At 31.7% G+C, this 21,304-nt stretch overlaps 2 protein-coding genes across 2 annotated transcripts in view; one reads left to right on the forward strand and one right to left on the reverse strand.

The window, feature by feature from the left end:
- Positions 1-1,871: 1,871 nt before the first annotated feature.
- On the forward strand, positions 1,872-16,133 carry cpb (F-actin-capping protein subunit beta). Its single transcript, XM_023159235.2, has 5 exons — positions 1,872-2,009; positions 10,564-10,772; positions 11,561-11,733; positions 14,954-15,153; positions 15,407-16,133. The coding sequence occupies exons 1-5, from the start codon at positions 2,007-2,009 to the stop codon at positions 15,644-15,646; spliced, it is 825 nt and encodes a 274-aa protein (XP_023015003.1). The 5' UTR covers positions 1,872-2,006; the 3' UTR covers positions 15,647-16,133.
- A 3,120-nt stretch (positions 16,134-19,253) lies between these two features.
- mTor (serine/threonine-protein kinase Tor) overlaps positions 19,254-21,304 on the reverse strand; it is a 33,621-nt gene continuing 31,570 nt past the window's right edge. Inside the window, exon 19 of the mRNA XM_023159237.2 lies at positions 19,254-20,619. Within this exon, the coding sequence (XP_023015005.1) occupies positions 19,477-20,619 (1,143 nt within the window). The 3' untranslated portion in view covers positions 19,254-19,476. The remainder of the gene's footprint in view (positions 20,620-21,304) is intronic.

The raw sequence follows: 21,304 nt of genomic DNA on the forward strand, positions 1-21,304 counted from the left end.
ATAAGATGTTTTATTTTTCTCGGATTTCATTCACAACTATATTTTGCCTGTGGTCACCAAATTTCTCGTAGTAAAAATGAATAACTATCTATCTAAATCAGGTAAATCAGGTAACAATCCAGTTCTGCCTCTAATCCTGACAATTCCCTTTCCATCCAAATATAATGATAACTTGAATAGTCGACTAGATTTCAAAAAATATTACTTCATTTCGAGACAATTTATTCATTCTGGAAAAAGTATTCCGTTGGTTGCACTCCTTCCATCGCTTTTCTGCTTCGGCCATTTCTTCAGTAACCAACTCTATTTCTATATATCCGGAATAATTTTCTTCGATTTTCTTCAAAATTGAAAATCGATTTATTTTTGATACCTACGTAATCGAATAGTTTTGCTATTGAAGAAACGGCCACGATTTTTTTTTCATTTCACTAAAATTCATACCAAAATTGACATTTTGTATGTTCAATTTTTCCTCATCTTTCCTCAGAAATGGTAGTCCTGTAATACCGTGATTATATTTATCTCAGAGGGTTGTTTTAGTATATCTGGTAGCATCGGTAGCCGGGTGGTTTGATCCACTCACTCGATCGACCGCTGTGTGAACCGGTGGTTCGAACCGCAAGGCCGGACGATCGATTTTCACTTTCTACCGTCCAACCCGTGCTAAGAATCACATGTAAAAAGGTAAGACTTCGTTATTCCTTAGCTCGCACAAGTTTCGACTCTTGAGATTTGTCGTAGGGGAGGACAGCTTGTTAACGAAAAAACAGATTTTAACAGATTTTTTTTCAAAAGATCGTTGGCGACATTTTTTTTCATTAAAATCCTATGCCAGTCTTCATTATTCGTCGAATCTTCTATTTCTGTTACTCGGTGAGCTACAAATAATTGGAAGTTATGTGCAGTTCCTGATATGAATTCAGGTATAAATTGTTTTTGAGTCTCTCCAGAAATGTAGAGAATGAATTATGAATACTCTGACCTATTACTTGATGAAAATTAATAACATCCAAAATAATAATTGAAGAATTTTCACAATGAATTTTATTTAAAACGCGTTTCGCTACCGGTACCTTCATCAGTTACTGCTACATCAAACTATACTACAATTTCTTTCATATAACAGGTAATAACAAAACGTATTAGATAAATGATCAAATCTGGTAAAAGAAATAGATTTAGAATTAACAATTAGGTAGAATACAATATTACTTCTAGGAAACCGGTATAATATTGGCATCATTTTTATGAGGACAAGTTCATTAATGGTGAATAAATAACTTCCCCGTTGTCCTTAGTGAACTTGTTTTCATAAAGTTGTGGGTTGTAGGTAAAATGGTATATTGTAGGTTATAGCGAACAGCGGTACTTGCCAGTTCCTACTCCAGATAGAAAGTTAGGTTAGGTTCATGAAAACTTGGCAACTGAACGAGCTTAAGGCTGATTATGATCGTGATAATGAAATTCACGAATTGGCGAGCTCAAGGTCGAAGCTTAATACCGGAGAATACAGCCATTAGTACTTTTTCACCATGTTGACCATATCAAATTGTTATCCTTCAATATGCAGGATATTTGTGTTGATTTCGACATGATATCATTCTTTCTTGGTTATTTTTGTAAAATAAAAGTGAATGCTATGATATTTTACTGTCTATAATCACTTTGGTGTCCATCTCTTGACAGTCATTTATTTGTTATCATTGTTGAATTGACATCCAAAATTGCCAAAAAACTGCAATCAAAGCAAAGAAAAGGGTGAGTATATGCTGAATATATCCATTATTGACGGATTTATCTTTTAAGTACTTTTTCATTTGATCTAGTACTTTTTTCGTTCGCCTTCGAGTACTTTTCTCAAATGATTCCGGCAACACTGATGGCAACACGGCAGCATTGTTCTGACTAAGTAAACGTCAAAATTTTCTACAGATAACAGAAACAGATAATATCCTGTAAATATTAGAAAATTTTGTAAAAAAAAACATTTACAATACTTAAAAATGGTATGTGAGTTTTTTCACATTTATATTTATATATAGCATTTTTAAATGTTACTCTAATTAGGTACCAAAATTTACGTGGCTCATAAAACTAGTCACACCCACTAATACCAATCCAATATCTGTGTACTATGTATCTAATCTATTTCGATATCCTGGTATTTTTCTTGGCCTAGCCTATTTTGATTTCGTGTGGTTTGGCTGGTTACCCACAAAAATCTTAATATATCTCTAATGTGTTATTATACCTAATCAGTCTATTACCTTTTTCTAGGATTAGGATTTTCCTAATCAGTTATCTTGAGAGAACGAAAAACCATAAGTTTTTATATATATATATATATATATATATATATATATATATATATATATATATATATATATATATATATATATATATATATATATATATATATATATATTTGTTCATTGCATATTGGTGAGCCCGGTATATGAACGGGGCGTTGGTCCACCCAGCACTTCCCGAATATATTTAGGTATATACTTTTCGGAATACTCTTCAGTGGTATGATTTTATTAATAGGCCCATCAGAGGGGTAGATTTTTTCTGAAAATAAAAATTTTACATATTCTTTAAACCTTTGTCAGCCCCATGCTGTTGGTCAGCCCATAGTTATACAAATCGCTATATGAAGAGCATCTTGGTCAGCCCTACAATGCTGCCACATCGAAGGGCTGACCAGGAACGCGATCCATTTCAGTGTATCATTGGATTTCATCGTGAGGGTATCAAGTGTTTTTAAAATCCTGGCAAATCCAGTTTTTCAGAGGTGAACTATGTGTTAGTTTACCGGAAAAAATATATTAGGAAAAGAAAAAGATGCCGTTACTATTGACTATTTATGTTTCATATAGTTTCTGTATTATGTATGATTGATTACTTGTTTATTTTGTGGTAATTCATGATCACTTTAATGAAATTAATAAAAACACTTTTGTCTAAGTACCACTAGTTGATTTTATGTATACGACCAGTTTCGGGTTTGACCCCGCATTATTAAGTATTTTTTCAATACTTCAAATCAAATCAAAAATCTTTATTTCCGTAGACCTAGGGACGGCATGGAAAAAGTCACATATCTCAGTACAATTACAATGAGGTCACAATCATAAAACAACATAATTATATGATATATTACATAACATTCAGACCATAAAAGGGGTACAAAAATTAAAATTTAAAATTCCAAATCAGACTGAAAAAATTCATCAAGCGAATAAAATACCTTTTCACATAATACTTTCCGAACTTTTTGTTTAGAGAGCTTCACACTAGTTATTTTTTAATGGATATTGGGAGCTTGTTGTACAGTTTTTTTGACATGATATGAGGTCCATTAGTCACCTTGGCTAACTTATGACTAGGAATTAAAATGTTATAGTTTTTTCTCAGGGTGAAGCCCGAAAGAAGACATGTATCATCTCTGTTCTAAAACTTGGAGCAATTTGATTTAACGTAGATTACGCGATTAAAAATATACATGCAAGTAACAGTTAATATATTCAACTTTGCAAATAGTGGTTTACAGGAATCGAGTTTTTTTTTAAAACAAATTGTTCTAATATTTTTTTTCTGGAAAATTAATAAGACACTGATTCTATTGCAGTTGCCAAAACAAATAATACAGTAATTGAGGGCAAAGTAAATATATGCATAATAGTAACTTTTAAGAATTTCAATAGACACAAAATTACGCAGATTCCATATAACGAAACAATGTGTCGCCAATTTCTTCAGTATGAAATCAACATGATGATTCCAATTGAGTTGGGAATCAATAAAAACTCCTAAAATTTTTTTATAGTTTACCTGTTCAATATTTTTAATCTCAGACCTAACCAATACACTACAATCAGTTTCCTGAATTGTAAAGAAAATAGTGTTGGTTTTAAGATTATTTAGAATCAAGCCATTCTTAGAACAATAATTTTGCATGTTGAATACAGCATCATTTGCTCTTACTGACAATGTTTCACATTCCGAACCACTGACAGTAAAAGATGTGTCATCAGCAAATTGTATAGAGCACTGTGGATGAATAATTTTTGAAAGGTCACTAACAAATAAAATAAATAGTGTAGGCCCCAAAACACTACCTTGGGGCACACCTGTAAAATTCAGAGAAAAATGACCCAGTCTGAAGCCTAACTTCAACAACCTGTGTACGACCAGTTGAATAGGTTTCAATCCATTTTAGACTTGGACCACGAACGCCCATGCCAAACAGTTCATCAAGAAAAAGACCATGATGACTGATATCAAACGCTTGTGTCAAGTCGAAAAGAACACTAAGTGATTTTTCATCGTTGTCGAAGTTTGATAATACATGATTATGTAGAGAAAGGATGGCATCCTGGGTTGACAAGCCCACTTGAAACCCATATTGGTTGTCAGATACGATATTGTATTTATTTAAAAAGGACACAAGTTTTGATTTGATTCTTCAAATATTTTCGAAAATGGAGATAGTAAAGCAATACCTCTGTAGTTCGACATTACATGCTTATCGCTTTTTTTATAGACTGGGACGACCATTGCTTGCTTAAGTCGGGAAGGAAAAATACCTTCAGAGAAAGATAAATTGATTAGATAAATCAGAGGTTCCATTATTTTCAAAGCAGCCTTCATTAAAACATTACCTGGCAATTCAACAACCCCACTGGAATTTTTCGAACATGCGAATTTAATTATTTCCACGAGTTCAGTTTCATCTATTGGATAGAGGAAAAGACTCTCAGTTTTTACACAACGATTTTCAATGCCACCAGGTGCAGTATTTTTTACTAATGACTCCACTGAATCGACAAAATAACTACTAAATGCTTGAGATATACCGGGACCATCGTCAACAAGTACACCATCGCCAATGTCTTAGATGAATCATTTATAATAGTATTTTTCCTGATGATAGACCAGGCAGCTTCAGATTTATGTTGAGCCTTGAGGAATTGATTATTAAAGTATTGACTTTTTGAGAGCACAATTTTTTGTCTATGATTTTTTAAGAGTTGCTTATATTGACCCAATAAATGTACATTGGTTTGACTCTTGTTCAAATTATAAATATCTCTGAGTAATATACCTTCTTCAACGATATCCTTAGTAATCCATGGTTTGTGTCTACTTGAATTTTGATTTTGTTTAATTTTTTGAAACTGTTTAGGAAAGGATATATCAAAAGCTTGAAGAAAAACATCATGAAAATGGGAAAATTTAGTATCGAAGTCAAATTCAGTGAAATATAGAAAATTGCACTTTTCATCCGATAATGAATTTATGAAATGGAGGATATTATGATCATCAAAATTTCTCTTCAAAAAATAATGGTATATATCAGCGGCGACGAAATTTATAGGTAAGGTAATACTTGGTAATGGGGTCAAACCCGAAAACGGTCATATAAATAAAATCAAATATAGGTAATTAGACAAAAGTGTTTTTATTCATTTCATTAAAGTTTCAGTATTCCTACGAAATCTGCAATTGTTTGACACGCGTTAACTATTTTGGCGCGAAACTCTTTGAGAACCGTTACGATCTTTGCAATGGTCCTAATGCTATTTTGTTAATTGGCTTGCCAATATTTTGGTATACTTAGAGAATAATTAGAGAATATATAGGTATATGACGATTACAAATAAATATCATAGAATGTACTTAATTTTAAGTAATTCACTGTTTTCCAATTCCTAACTCAAATGAAATATTATTTTCCTGTGTTTTCATTCGTTCGAAAGGATGTTCCAAATTTGGTATATCGATTTGATGTGAATGTGTGTAGAAAGTAGCAAGTATTAGAATAAATATGATACTTCACGGAAGCTCATCAATTTTTTTTTATCAAATAGACGTTACAGTTTGTTCAGGACTGTTGTATTAAATATTCATTATGCATGTATTTCTTCAAGCATTACGATATCCATTTATCACTAGTGAATAATGAAATCATTACAGAAAAGCAAGTTCGTTGAATATGTCAATTCCATCCACCCTTCAATAAAATTTACCACTGAGAGGAAGGTAAATAATTCATTAAATTACCTTGACTCAACCATTACAAAAAATATCAATGAACATGAATTTGCAATTTTCCACAAACCATCTTACACGGACATTATCATACATAATTCCTCTACGCACTCTTACCAGCATAAAGTTGCTGCATTCAATAATATTCTTCATAGACTATTGAATAATTTCCAGAGAGAGCTGAGTTTGATCAAACAAATCAAACAAAAACTACAAAAGCAAGCCATGAACCATATCTACCCAAATTCAAGATGCGATAACGTCAGTTATGAGACATTGTCATTTTTGGCTGAACCAACCAATAATATTTTTTTGAAGAAAGACTGCGTAAACTTAGCTCACAGAAATAGTAATAGTCCGAATAATAGTGTAAGGGCATTTATTAAAAACAATAAAGACAAAACTTCGGTATCGGATAGATCAGGAGTATATCAGCTGAGTTGTGGCTCTTGCCCAAAACTGTATAATGGCCAAACATGGAGATTATTTTCCAAAGAATTAAAAGCTTAGATGTAATTTTGTGAATAGAAAGACCAATTTCACATTTGCAAACCACCTTTTAGCAGAAGTACATGAGTTCAGTCATGAATATGACATGTTATATTTAGAAGAGAAGAATTTGAAATTCAATCTTCTAAAATGTCAAGCAATCAATAGATTCAAGAATTCGGGTAACTAACTAAATGATCAATTAGAATTGAGTAACCGTTACTGAATATTTTTCAAATGTGGGGACTGGGACATAAGCCCAGGTCATTTAATCCATTACAAACTCAAGTACTTGAAATGTAGGTACTTTAAATTTTAAAATTAAGTATACCAAGCATTAAATTTGTAAAATATAGTAGATAAAGATACGCCCGAAGAAGCCATTGTATGGCGAAACACGTGTCGCGTTTTAATAAAACTGTTTAGTGGAACATTTTTGGCTATGAGTTTTAGAAAGTATTTTGAAGTGTTTTGTGTGAGAAACTTTGCCAAAAATCCGACAGATATAATTCAACGCGACAAAAGTTGTTTTCTGTTAGGAACTTGACAATAGAAATAATTGTTGTATACGTTTTTGTGAGAGATTGTATCAATTAATCTAAAAAGTCGTTCACTTATACTTCAAGGTCCTTCTTCACAGTAAATTAGAAATCAACCCTGAAAAATCACCGTTGAATTCCTGATAAAATCACTTATCCAATAGATGGCATGTATGGGGTTATTTTGTTTGATATTTTGAAGAGGAGTGTGTACGCATCTTAGCGATACCTTATATTATTTCACAAAAATTAGGTGTTTCGGGAAATTTACATTACTGTCTTATTTATGGAAATATTGAACGTGGCTCTTTTTGAAAAAAATTCCCTATATGCAATCAATTATTTATATTTTGAGCTGTTTTGGAATCATCCGTATCTCTGACTATAGGTTGGAAATGAGTCAAATCACTTTTCAGTATCGTCCTTCCATTTTTTATTTTTATCATTCATTTTTGGATCCATTTTCAACCCGTTTGATATCTTGATGGAGTTTTTCAACACACTGATCTCATTTCAGATCATCAGACACGCACAGTTTTGAAAACAATAAAACCTTCTCAAAAACAAACTTGGTCTAAGGAGCAAAACGAAATATAGTCAAAAAGTTTTTCGCTCCGAAAAAAAAAAGAAGTGCTAGAATTGAATTAGTTCTTGTTTGTATCTAAAATATAAGGAAAAGAAATATTCATCATTATTAAAAAATAGAAACTGGGCTGCAATCAAAGAATACGTTTACTGTTGTTATAGAAAGAAGAAATAATATTAATAATTTTCATTTGATATTTTTTTACCCATGTTGTAGTTTCATTTCATTAGAAATTATGTTATTTTTTCATACTACGTGTTTATTAGTTTACCGAACAATTTTTGTCAGCAGTTCTCAAATTGAAGAATAATACTCCATTCAAATAAATGTTTATTCAACCTGATCAAATTTTTTCTGTGCTGAAATATTCCAAGTCTTTTTTATTTTGATTGAAATGTCTGCTGCAGGTTATAATCGATGATGATATGACGTATTCATCGTCATGAACAGTCAACATAATAAAAAAACATTGGTTTAATCTCCACTTCATTATGTTCAACCTGAACAACATCATACCTCCAAAAACTGAAAGGGAGTTTTCGAAAAAACTATTGCTAAGAAAAAGAGAATTGAAACTTATTACTAATATCTGTTTCACAAATTATATCTTACCTTATGCTAGTCACTCAGAATTTCGTTTCGTCATAGAAAACATACTTAGTGCGATTTTTACCTAATTTTTGAACTAAATTATATATCGGAAATCCGTAGTGCTGCTGCGGATTTTTATATAGAATTTATTGAAACTGTAGACATTCTGGATATTCACTATTCATTTCTCAATAAATTCATCACCAGATCATTCTTCACATTTTAGATTTTTCGTTTGTGAAAAAAATGTCATTTTTCATCTACTCATTTCTACTCAGTCACACTTCGATTATTTTTGTGCAGTCAGGTTTTCAAATCTACAATTTCAAAGTCAAATCCGAAGTTTCTTGCTTAATGTCTAAAATTGATTTACACAACGCGATTTCTGTTGAGGCGTCCATGCCAAATAATTAGAATTTGAAAATCTACATTTGAAAATACAAACAGGAAACGGTTTAAAATATGTCTGTCGCACCCCTACGAACGACAACCCTCAGAAGTATAAACTTGTACTAGCTATAGATTAACGAGGTCTTACATTTTAACGTGTGATTCCGAACACTATATTGATATTTTCAACTTATAACATATTCAAATTTTTGTATCTAAGATAGTGCAGAGGTTAAAATTGCTTCGACAAGCTAAATGGAATAACGCACTGTTAGTAATTATATTATTATCCTAACTAGAACGGAAACAGTACATTTCCGTACTCGACACCGTTATCCGAAAAAGCTGATTTCGGGTAAGTAGTCGAATGTGGGAAAGTATGAGTTCAGATCAAGCATTTTTCTACAAGTGAATATGTTACGAAGCTCTGATAAAACTTTTATATGCGAAACAATTCCTGATCTAAATTGCTTGTATAGATATAGGGTGATGCACGCACACGAACGCTTGTACAAAAAACATACAAAACAGGAACTTTTTCATAAAATTCTACATCTCTCAAAAAATTTTCCATTTCTATTATCGAATTTCTGCACCACGACAATCTAGTTAGAATCATGAAATGCAAGTGCAGCGTTGCCCGATTGTGGGCTGACCAACATGCTATCCATTGAAAGTGTTCGTATAAACCTGGGCTCACAAAGACACTGTTCACATCAGGTGTATACAATTACACAGCCACGCCTCCTGGCGAAGTTTCGTGAAAGTAGGTGGTGTATCAGCTATGTGTATATGGTGTAATGGTCGGCCCAACCGAAAATTTGCTAAACGTCATTTCACATGATAACATGTCCAAAAAACACTATATACAGTGGGAAACGTTGGTGAGCCCGAAACCGGGACGACCGACGTTTCCGAGGGCTGACCAGAGTTCACATCGTATATTCTACGGGCTGACAAATGACCGTTTACATATATATATATATATATATATATATATATATATATATATATATTCCAGAACATAACTTTTAAATTATAATGATCATATACAGAAAGTGGGTAACTTCCAAAAGAAGAAAGAAAAAATTGAATATATCTATTGAAACTATTTTCAAAGATGTGTAGATTTCGTTACAAACAGGAAGAAAAAAATGAGTTCTTCTGTTTCATTTTTTACTCTGAACATTCTCAGTGAAACACTACACTATATAATTGATGAAGGAGTATTATTACAAAGTTTCACTCAAAAAAAATAGATCAATCTCCAAGTGTAATGCGAAGATTTGGGTGATTCTTGTTCCATTTGCTCCTTTTCATTTTGTCTCGATCAATTGAATCTTGGAAATGCTTATCAAAATTTGTTATACTGTTGATGTTATTCTTGATTTTTTTTTTGGCATAAATAATTGAGAATATTGGACACAAATTCTTAGGAAGACAAATTTGAATGGATTGAGTAACTTCATTACTTTGTGTCATTGGAAGAGACAATTGGCAAAAAATGTGTTCATATACAGTGGTATCAAAATATATAATAAACTGCCTGCAGCTATAAAGTGTAGTGGAACACTAAATCTGTTTTTCCGTTAATCAGCTAACTAAATGAATTTCATAAATCATTAAATGTAAACTCGAATGCCTATTATTAATTGAATTCAATCCAAGAATGATAATTCCTGATTTTTGCAATAGTGACTGTGTGAGAAGACTGTTTTCAATAGATTCATTTTATACCAGAGGTTCCAAATTCTATCAAGTTAAGATGTTCATTCTTCTCTATATCTAGGAATAATGGAAGAAAGTTAAACTAGGTTTGGGTGACTATTTTCTTTTGATTTGAAATATTGCATTTTTAAAAATTGATGTCAAAAACTCCTACTGAAATAATTATTTTCATATTTTTTACAGGGTGACCAGTTCGATTGTGCTTTAGATTTAATGCGACGCCTACCTCCCCAACAAATAGAGAAAAATTTGAGTGATTTGATCGATTTAGTTCCAAGTTTATGTGAAGATTTGCTGTCTTCAGTAGACCAGCCTTTGAAAATTGCCAAGGACAAAGAAACTGGAAAGGATTACCTTCTATGCGACTACAACCGAGATGGAGACTCATACAGGTAAATGGAATTAGGGAAGTTCAACGTCTACATACTTACGACTTCTATTCAGAAATATTAGAATTATGTTCAATGGTAAAACAAAAACAAAATCCTGTCAGATTTGTTAGCAGTATTATGAAAAGTTGAATGTCAAGAAATGAAAAATGTTGTTGCCAAATTTCCATAAATTTAATTAGCTCTATTGTAGAAGACAAAAACCATTTCAATAAACATATTACATATGAAAAAAATTGATGTAGCAACTAAAGTAAGATGTCATTTCAGGCGTTTTTATTACCAAAAGAGAGTTTCCAAAATCGTGGATTTTTTGACTTTTGAGAGGTCATATCTACAAAAATAGACCAGAGTGTCAAATTTTGACTCAAGATTCTTGATGTGCAGATAAAAAAATTCAAGTCAATTGAATTTTTTCCAAAAACTAGCATGAGCTGTTGAAACGAATATTTACCATGTATTGAAAAACATTCTCTAATAAAAAGTAAATCAAAGCTGGCTCAAATTCATTCTGGGATTTATATATTCTTCGCACCCTTATGATATTTTTAATTTTTCCATTTTGTCATGTGACTCGAAGACTGGGCTTTCCAGGTCATTCAAGGGCACAACCCTTAATTGTAATTTTCTACAGCGGCTCATAGCGACTAGGTCTTCTAGTTGCTATGCGCCTAGGATTTTGTAAAAAAATAAGGCACAATGAAAATAACAGGCTCCTACTGGCAAGGCACCTGTAGGAGTACCTCAAAGGTTTTATAAAAATCCTATTAATCCAAGTTAATTTCTTTCAGATCCCCATGGTCTAATACCTATTATCCTCCATTAGATGACGGTTCCATGCCTTCTGAACGTTTGAGAAAACTTGAATTAGATGCAAATCATGCTTTTGATCAGTATAGGGAGATGTACTTTGAAGGGGGAGTTTCGTCTGTTTACTTTTGGGATTTGGATCATGGTTTTGCTGGTAAGTTTGGAATAAATAAGTTTTCATACAAATATATAGTGCATATGAAGTGTGGTAAAAAATGTCTTTGAAAATATTGAAGACAAAAAACTGGAATTGTACAAATCTTCCGAGTTTGAATGTGCTCTGAAATTTTGTAGTCTCACATCAAAATATCAATTACCTAGTTATTAATCAATTTACGAACATACCATTTTATAATAAACATTAGTTTCTTCTTAGTAGGTTAATGTGTTGCCACCTGATTTTTTCAACAGTGTACATGGATGGATCAATTAAATCAATAATTACTCTATTCTTGTTGCTAGCCATACCATTCTATTGATTGATTCATTCAAGCCATACTTAACTAATACCATGATGAGGAACTTTGAACAGTTCCGACACTCTGATTTTTGTCGAATTTTCATATAATAATTAATCAATTGCGTTAAACCTGGATAACTCATATCACCGTTGATAATTTTATGTAGAAGTACCGGCTCGGCGATACTCCAAAGTAGATGACTTGAAAAGGAGCAAAATATCGAAGTACTCGTAGTCAGTTCTTTTAAGTTCAATTAAATGCACATGTCCTCAAAAAATTTGTTTTGTACTTTTACATCCTAGAAATATCTATCTGATGCGAAGGTAAGTACATTCTGATAGCTTACCAAAGAACAAAACAATATTTTGAAAGTATTTACACAAAACTTGGATACAATGTGATCAACATTACCTTTAAAGGTTACCTTAGTATTTAACAACGCTCCCATATCCCGAACACTATTGGTGAAAGGCAGATTGATGTTTTTAATTCTAATGGAATTTAATTTTTGGTAACATTTATTTATATATTATAAATTGAAAATTGATCTAATTCTAACAGTTCTGCATCATCAATACTTTCAACTACTCATAAAATTTGAGATCGTCTGCAAACATTAAATGATGGCTGTGGTGTAGAAGTCAGTATAAAATGAATAGATAGATCTTTATTTCAAAAATAGGTAACCCTAATATACATATATATCCCAATTAAATCAACGGTGTATATATACAACATTAGACAAACACAAAAAAAAGAAATACAATGCAGCAATAATATACGAAAATCACAATTTTAAAAATAGAATTAATAGAATTAGTAGAATTACAAAAATTACAAGAATTGCTTTCAATACGTTATCTATTTCATCTTAATAAGTTCTTTCAATTGTTTTTTAAACAAATTCAACGATGATGATGTTTTAATGAAGTCTGGTAGTTTATTAAATTCTTGGAAACCTTTGAAAAATAAAGAGTTCATAGTACTGCGATAAGCAGTGCTGCTAATGTGAATGTCATTTTTACCCCGAGTGTTAAAAGTGTGAATGTCTCTATTCAATATTATAAATGTATGAAAGTAAACAGGAGCCAGGTTATTCAATATTTTATATACAAAAATCATTGTGAAATAATACAATTTTTTTTCGACTGAGAACCAATTAAGCGTTGCTAACATAGATCTTATGGGGGTGAGACGATTAGTTCTCAGAATTATTCTCATGCCACGATTTTGAAGTTTTTGTAGCATATTCAGCTTAGTAAGATCAAACAAAAACAGGGCTGATGAGCAATAATCAAAATGCGGCAGAATAATTGAATTATATACCGTGATTTTTGTTTCGGTTGATAATTCCTGGGCTATACGAGAGAAAAAATAAAGTTTTTTTGAAATTTTTTTATGAATATAATTGAAATGGGTATTGAAGTTCAGAAAGTTATCCAACTGGAAGCCCAAATACTTGATATTCGATACAATTTCAATTTGTTCATTATTGATGTTTAGGTTAAGGCTATTAATATTAATGGTATCATATCTGTATTTACTTGTGAATATCATAGCCTGACTTTTAGACACATTCAATTTCAATTTATTCAAACTGAAATACTTGCTAATTGATTGTAAAACATTATTCATTTTTTGAATAGCCGTATCTAGGCAGACGTCACTACAAGCAATTAAGGTATCATCAGCAAAGAGGTTAATGAATTCGCATTCCACAAAGAGGTTAATATCATTAATGTATAATAGAAACAATAATGGGCCCAAAACACTTCCGTGTGGAATGCCAACATCATTATCTTTGTGTATTCTCTATAGGTTATTCGAAACAGAATCTTGGTGTTTAGTTCTTTTTTTTTTTCAAACATGATTTTTTTGTTACAACAGTTTTCAATATTTTTCCTGACTTTAGATTTGTGAATTGGTGTTATAAAACCTTTGCGTTTAGAATTCAGGGCAGGTTTCTGAAGATAAAGATTGAAAATTGATTGTGAGATTTGCTGAAGTAAATGTAGAGTTTTTCACAAATGTATAAAAGAATTCCATCTGGACCAGCTGAAAGTTTTCCGGAGCTACCATATATATATTGATTGATACTGTGAATGTTATTATATGATACATTTATATGAAGACATCAAACATTATGGGAAACTTCAAAATCACAAGCTTTTGAAACAATATATAAAAGTAAAAAAATTGTTCGACATTTGACACACATTAAAAATGTTCACTTGAAACAAAATAACTAAAATTCTGATATGTTGTTTGCTTTAAATTTTTCATTCAGAAACTTGTGGTTTGAATAGTAGCTTTCTTGAGTTATTTTCTCTAAATATTGTTCAATTTATTCATTGTTCATATACTTGAACTCTTTCAGCTTTCTGAATTTGACCCCCATATAATTTGGATTTTGTTGTCCTATTGACAATCTTTAGAAAGTTTGGAAATATGTATATATATATATATATATATATATATATATATATATATATATATATATATATATATATATATATATGTTGATTGATAATTGCGGTTTCCTTTATACATTCTTCATTTTTCGATGCTCTGTTGCCATCATTGCTGAGAATGATGTCAGGCAATCCAGACCTTAATATTAACTGTTTTGGCTCACAAGACTCTTTTTATGCTCTCAAACTATCTGGTAACTTACCCTTTTCCATTGAGATATTGCGATTTTAGGTCGCAGGAAAACCTAGATGGTGTGAAAGATCAGAAATCTGAATAGGTATATGAAATTCACCTTGGTATGTGTAACCTATTCATTCAGTCATATATCAATCTTAGTTTTTTTTTAAGTGAAATGTCATCAGATTGATAAACACTTTGCACTATCATAAATCAAGTCATAATTTTGAGAAAATGTTTTAATGTATGTGCCTTTTGTTTAAGGAGTAATTTTAATCAAGAAAACTGGCGATGGAAGTAAGAAAATCAAAGGTTGTTGGGACTCTTTACATGTTGTAGAAGTTCAGGAAAAGAGTTCGGGTCGGAATTCACATTACAAAATGACTTCAACTGCCATGCTGTGGCTTCAAACTAATAAACAGGGTTCTGGAACAATGAATCTTGGCGGTAGTCTAACCAGGCAGGTAAGACTTATCTTAAAATTTGCAAAAACTAGTGGAATACATTATTGTAACAATAATCGAATTTATTATTAACGAGTTGATATATTTTTCATTGGTTGATGGAAAAATCTTTTAAAACTTTCATTCGCTAAATTAAAACTTGTACTGTTATATTTCCAAATCATCGTTATCACATACATATTTCCATTTTAACATTTATTCGAATCAACACTATAATGAAACTATTTTCTTTACTTTTTGACTTTACTTTTAGATAGAACAAGATGCCACAGTAAATGAAATCAACCCACACATTGCCAATATTGGCAGGATGGTAGAGGACATGGAAAATAAAATTCGTAACACTCTTAATGAAATCTACTTCAGCAAAACTAAAGATATTGTAAATAGTTTGAGGTCTGTCCAATCGCTGACTGAGAGCCGTCAACAGCAGGCTCTAAGAGAGGATTTGGCTGCTGCTTTGCAACGCAGGCACAATAAATCTGACAACTGATGTTTGCAGATCTATCACATAAATTTTGAAAATGACGAATAACACTTTGAAATGATCGAACCCAACTGAATTTTCTTCTATTTCTGATGTTTTTTTGTCCCGCGTAATATCCTACGTATCATTCACTAAACTTCTTCCAGGTTGGGTAAACTGTCGAGCTTTGGTTATAAATCTTCTCAACTTTAGGAACATTGCAGACAGTTAGTGCAATTTTTCTCCTGTAGTTGGGTTAGATGAAACATTTTTGGAAATGAAAGTGAAAGCCAAAAGTAAGACCTAATTCATTTCCTAAAAGAAAGCATTTGTTATAATTCATTTTATTGTCATTTCATCTGTATTTATTATATTTTAATTGAAACAAAATTAGATTTCGCTACTTTATATTTCAGCAGTTGCATTTTGTATAAGGCTCAACTTTTTTTTTATCACAGAGTTAAATTATTATATTGTAAAAACTATTATAAATATAAAACATTTTTATATTTTACAGTCTCAACTTACTACCTATATACCCTGTCTAATTGTAAAATTCGTGTTAAGAAAAACTCGTGTTACCTCTGGTGCAGGAAACAATAATAATAAAATATTTCATTACTAATATTCAGAAAACTTGTTACATATAATTTTCAATAAGAAAATTTGTTCTCGGTGGAGTCCCTACATTAATTAGATATTTTTGAAGTCTGCAAACCTATCAGGTCATATGTCAAATAGAAATTGATCATGGACAGATCAAATAAATTGTACAAAAAAAACTACAGTAGCTGCCTCACCATTAGAATAATAATTATATTCCACTATATACATAAAAAAAGTAAAAGCTAGTCAAAAAACTGAAGACAAACATGTCTAATGCAAATTTCCAGTAATTATTTTCAAGAACATCAATGATAAGCCTTCAAACTACAAAGTGAATCAGTACTGGGTTATTCAATTGGCATGCATGTTTCATTAACTTTCATTGTGGTGGGTAGGTGGTTATAAATTTCATACATGAAAAAAAAACTCTCTATTTAAGAAGAAATAAATCATGGTGGGTGCTGGTGCCATAATAGTGTTGGGGCAAAATAGGTCTGAAATAATGTTGATTTTCAGAAACAAATTATATGCATTTATAAATATAAAACTGGAATTGTGAGGAGTATCATCTCGGAGGAATAACCTCTAGACGAATCTAAGACTTTCTAATTTTTCATGATCTTTGAAGCACGATCCAAGTTTCGAAAACTCCAAACTGTCACTTCCTTCCCTGAAAATACTATATCGAGCACAAGAGTAAAAGTTCGTAAGGTAAAATGATTTAGCAATATATTTGCGCTCATTAAACATAGGTATATTCTACCTGATAAAATAATGATGTAGGAGAAAATATAGTTCGCCTGATTTTTTGTAAACAATGGACGGGTCAAAAATATATCTGAAAGTGATAGTAGAAAAAATGTACTACTATCAAATTTGAAAATAGATCATATTATGGTGAGTGAAATAACAATTAGGTCATCTTAGTTTTCACACCACACTTTCCATTATTTTTCACACCACACTTTCCATTATTTTTCACACCACACTTTCCATTATTTTTCACACCACACCTTCCATTATTTTTCACATTTCCCGAATATCCGTTCTTAAAATATCCACAGAAATGAAGATGAAATAAAAGGCCTTACAAATGTTCACCACACTTTCCATTATTTTCAATACATTTTCCGATAATCTCTAGCTTTTTAATTATCCATTGAAATATGAGAATATTTCTTAGTCCTAGTTTGAGTTTATCCATATTCAAAAAAGGTGCAAGTACATTTTTCTTGTACTGAAAAATCCTTAAGGATACTATGGTAGAGGGACTTACTGAGATTTGATGTTATCTACATATTGAAATTAAGACTGGTAACAGACCTTGGAATAACTGTTGAAAAAAAACTGTTTTTCCGTTGACCAACTGTCGCCCCCTTCGAAGGAATTCTCAGAAGTCGAAACTTATGCGAGCTAAGGACTAATGAGGTCTTACCTTTCAACGTGTGATTCCTAACACCTTGTATGTTTTTTTTATTTTTGACATTATCACTGACCCTACGTTGGGCACCAATTTAGAACCAACCCGTTTTAAGTAAATGGTTATTAAGTCCAATATATTTGTAATAGTTGTTTGTATGCCCTTAAAAAATCCCAGGTAAGCAGCAAACAGTTCTCGTATATTTGCCAATCTTTGATTCGAAACTATAAAAACAGTCTACCAAAGTAGACAATATTTTTCTTCCCAACATGTTTGACGTTATTCTTTAAATTGAGAAATTTTCATTTTTAAAACGATTGAAATCAATTGAATACTCAATGTTATGTACAGCTTTTGTAGATACGAGTCTCTAAAAAAACTGTTCTTTCACTCAACCTTCAAAAAATTTCTGTACTGATAGTATATTTCATTTTCAGAATAAGAAGAGTGAAAAAATAAAATAAAGTTTACTTGTTGTTGTTCTAGCGTTGCTATACTGAGTGGAGTAGATAAGGAAAGTAAGAATCTGATTTATTAATTTCGTTGATTTATGATGAGTTAGTATATACAAGTGATATGGTGTAGAAAAAAAATATAGCTAAATGAATAAAATGATATTTCAATGACGAAAATTAAAGAAAAGAATGACTGGGGACCTACTACGTGATCACTGTTGTTGATTGATATAAAACACAAATGCATTTCAAATGTGAAATGCAATTGTGCTTTATCTTCAGGGGGATTTCATGATATATTCTGGAGATTCCAAATGAGAATGACTGTTTGAAAGTTTCTGTTCTAAAGGCTGGAGGAGTCAAAGTACCTTTGAAACTCAAATTAAAATTGTGGATGTCGCAATGAAAAGTAATTTTTCTTTGTAGATAACACAGGGTATCCTATGGAAGGGTTTGTACTATGTAGATGTTATCAGCCATGTTCAACCATCTGATGTTTCGTAAATTATGTGATATCCTCTGACATAATTCCAAAATAAGTCTCGAACCTTTTGAATTTTGTTTTGAAATTGCCGTGTTAAACAATGACCATAAATGGAATCACCTTAATTGAACAATGACGACACCAATGTCTCATGAAGAATAGCTTTCACATAGAACTTTTCGACTTCCTTATATCGTTTTCAAAATAGAATATGATCGTTGAAACAGACCATTGATATACTTTTTGAATCTTAAGGTAATATTTTTCAGAATAGCGAGGCTTTCAGTAATACCATTGTTGATATTGATCTTCACGTCGGAACATGGGACATGATAGTTTTTTGGTAGAAATACATATTGGATTTACTACCATTTTTCAGTGATATGAAGCAGATTTTATGAAAGCATCAATATTGCATCTGTATTGATGAGAATGAAGGCATTTTTTTTGTCTTCCAGAGGAAAGCTGTAATAAAAAATGTTCTTTATTGAAATGATTAAAATTTCTATAAGTGATGATTTTTGTGTTTTTTATATAACATTAATAAAGATCTCTAATAATAGTAATAGTACTGATAAAACTGGTGAGGGGATGCAAATGAGTGTGGTGTGTATATATGACATGAAATCCAAAAAGATGAATTATTTTTCTAGAATTGAAATGATGAAATAATGTACTTCAAAACTTTATTAAGATTCTACTTTTAATGTATAAAAGTACACATGAACTTATTTTTTTAAACAGCTCAAGTAATCTCTACAAAAGCTCTAAAACAAATTCATCCACAAAGTAAAATCGTGGGTTGTATTTGCCTGTACCTAAATTAAAATGACACAAATTATTATTTATTAAATTACATATATACAAAACAATATTTTAATATATTTTATCTTTACCAAAATGGACACCAACCTATGTAACACTGACACAAATTTTCATTACTAGTAGCATGTTGAATCAGTAAATCAACCTGCTTCTCAATTGTCAGCTGTTCCTCAAAATTGAAATCATTACCAGTCAACTTATCTCTTACTCTGTTGATGATAGTAATTGCCTTCTTATTAACCCCCTCAGGCTGTAAACTGTCATTAACAATATCTGCTAGAAGGCTCTTTTTGTTCAAAGTTACGCTAATTGACTCTATCAAGTCTTGTTCCTGCGACGTTCCAGTAGAGAAAGATCCAATTTCATTTGTATTGGATCGGTTTTTGATTGTTGTGTCCATAAGCCTCCAGTTGAGCAATGGATCGTATACAAAAGCCTCAAGAACTGCCATTAAACTATCTTTGTTGCGGTGAAGGACAGACATAACTGATTCGCAAGTTCGGCGATACGTACCCTCTATTCCAGTAACTTCCATTGCATTTATAAGCATTCTCGTCAGTCTAAATGGAATTTTCTCTGGGAACTTTTCTCTAGTCATAGCTACTTCAAAGCAATCGCCAAAATCAATGTGAAGGATTTTTCCTGTAAGCCTGTCCAACATTAAATTACTGGGATGTCTGTCACCCAATCCCAAAATGTATCCCACAATAGACATCACTGCCAAAGATCTAGTATAGTTTGTTCGACGGTCAAACCAAACTTCAGACGAAGGGCTCTTCAGCCACAGCAATCTAGCCAAATCATCACCGTGAGTGTGTTCTAAAGCATGCTCAAACACCTCCACCTTCTGCATAACAGTCAAATGATCGTAATCGGCAGCCATTCGGAGCATAATCCTGTGCTCAATGTTCAACAGGATCTTCTTCTTATCTCTGTAATCTCTAATCAATGTGTGTAGTGTATCACAGTGAGGTACCCAACCTATCAGACCAGAGTTTGTACTCAAGGGAATGACAGCGTAACGTTGAATCGTTAAATTTTGTCGAAAAGTATCCGGGTCTTTCAGAAGTAAAGTATTGACTAGTCCAAACAGCTGCATAACTCTTTCATCTTGACGCAGATCTTCATGGCCTTTCAAGAGGAACATGTAGTCTTTTCCATTGCTGCCACGAACGATCAGCTTCCTTGGGCGTTGTTTTGAAGTGATTACCTTCAAAAACAGAACTGTACATTTCACCTTCTATCTACAGTGTGACTCATTTTTAATGGAAACACCCCCCTAAAATTTGGAGTTGTAAATCGATTTTAATAATTTTTTTTTAAATGTCAAGTACTGAAAGGTCTACCTTAGGACAAAATTTGAAATGTTTATTAAAGTTTCAGGGCATACTACGATATTTTTCTTAGTCGAAAATCGGGATTTTTTATTAGCGATTTTTTTATTGAAAAAGTCACTACGCCACTGGATTCAGAGTGCTTCTAAATAGGTGTGACCAAAATTTCATGAAAAAATATTCATTATTAACAAAGTTATGACAACTCAAAAATTCGAAAACTCACACAGCTAACAGTCACAATATATCATTTATTTTATGATTTCAACAATAAAGTGCCGCCGTATGAAAAAAAAACAAATAGCGTAAATATTTTTAATGAAAATAACGGAATTACATTCACACAATTCAACTAACAATGAAGCAAAAAATTTTAACAAACGTAACTAATTAATTATTGAAATGTTTCGATTCAGTGCAACAATTAATTCTAACTCAAATTCTAGTAGCCTCTACTAATCCACCACGTATTTCGATACATGTGTCGTAGCGCTTACGAATGTTTCTGATTACGTTCCTTAGTTCTTGAGGGCTAATATCTGCACATACCTGTCGAATTCT

Source organism: Leptinotarsa decemlineata, unplaced genomic scaffold (assembly GCF_025532065.1).
Source record: "Leptinotarsa decemlineata unplaced genomic scaffold, Ldec_3_MD MMD2_tig00026282_RagTag_RagTag, whole genome shotgun sequence".
Classification (NCBI taxonomy): domain Eukaryota; kingdom Metazoa; phylum Arthropoda; class Insecta; order Coleoptera; family Chrysomelidae; genus Leptinotarsa; species Leptinotarsa decemlineata.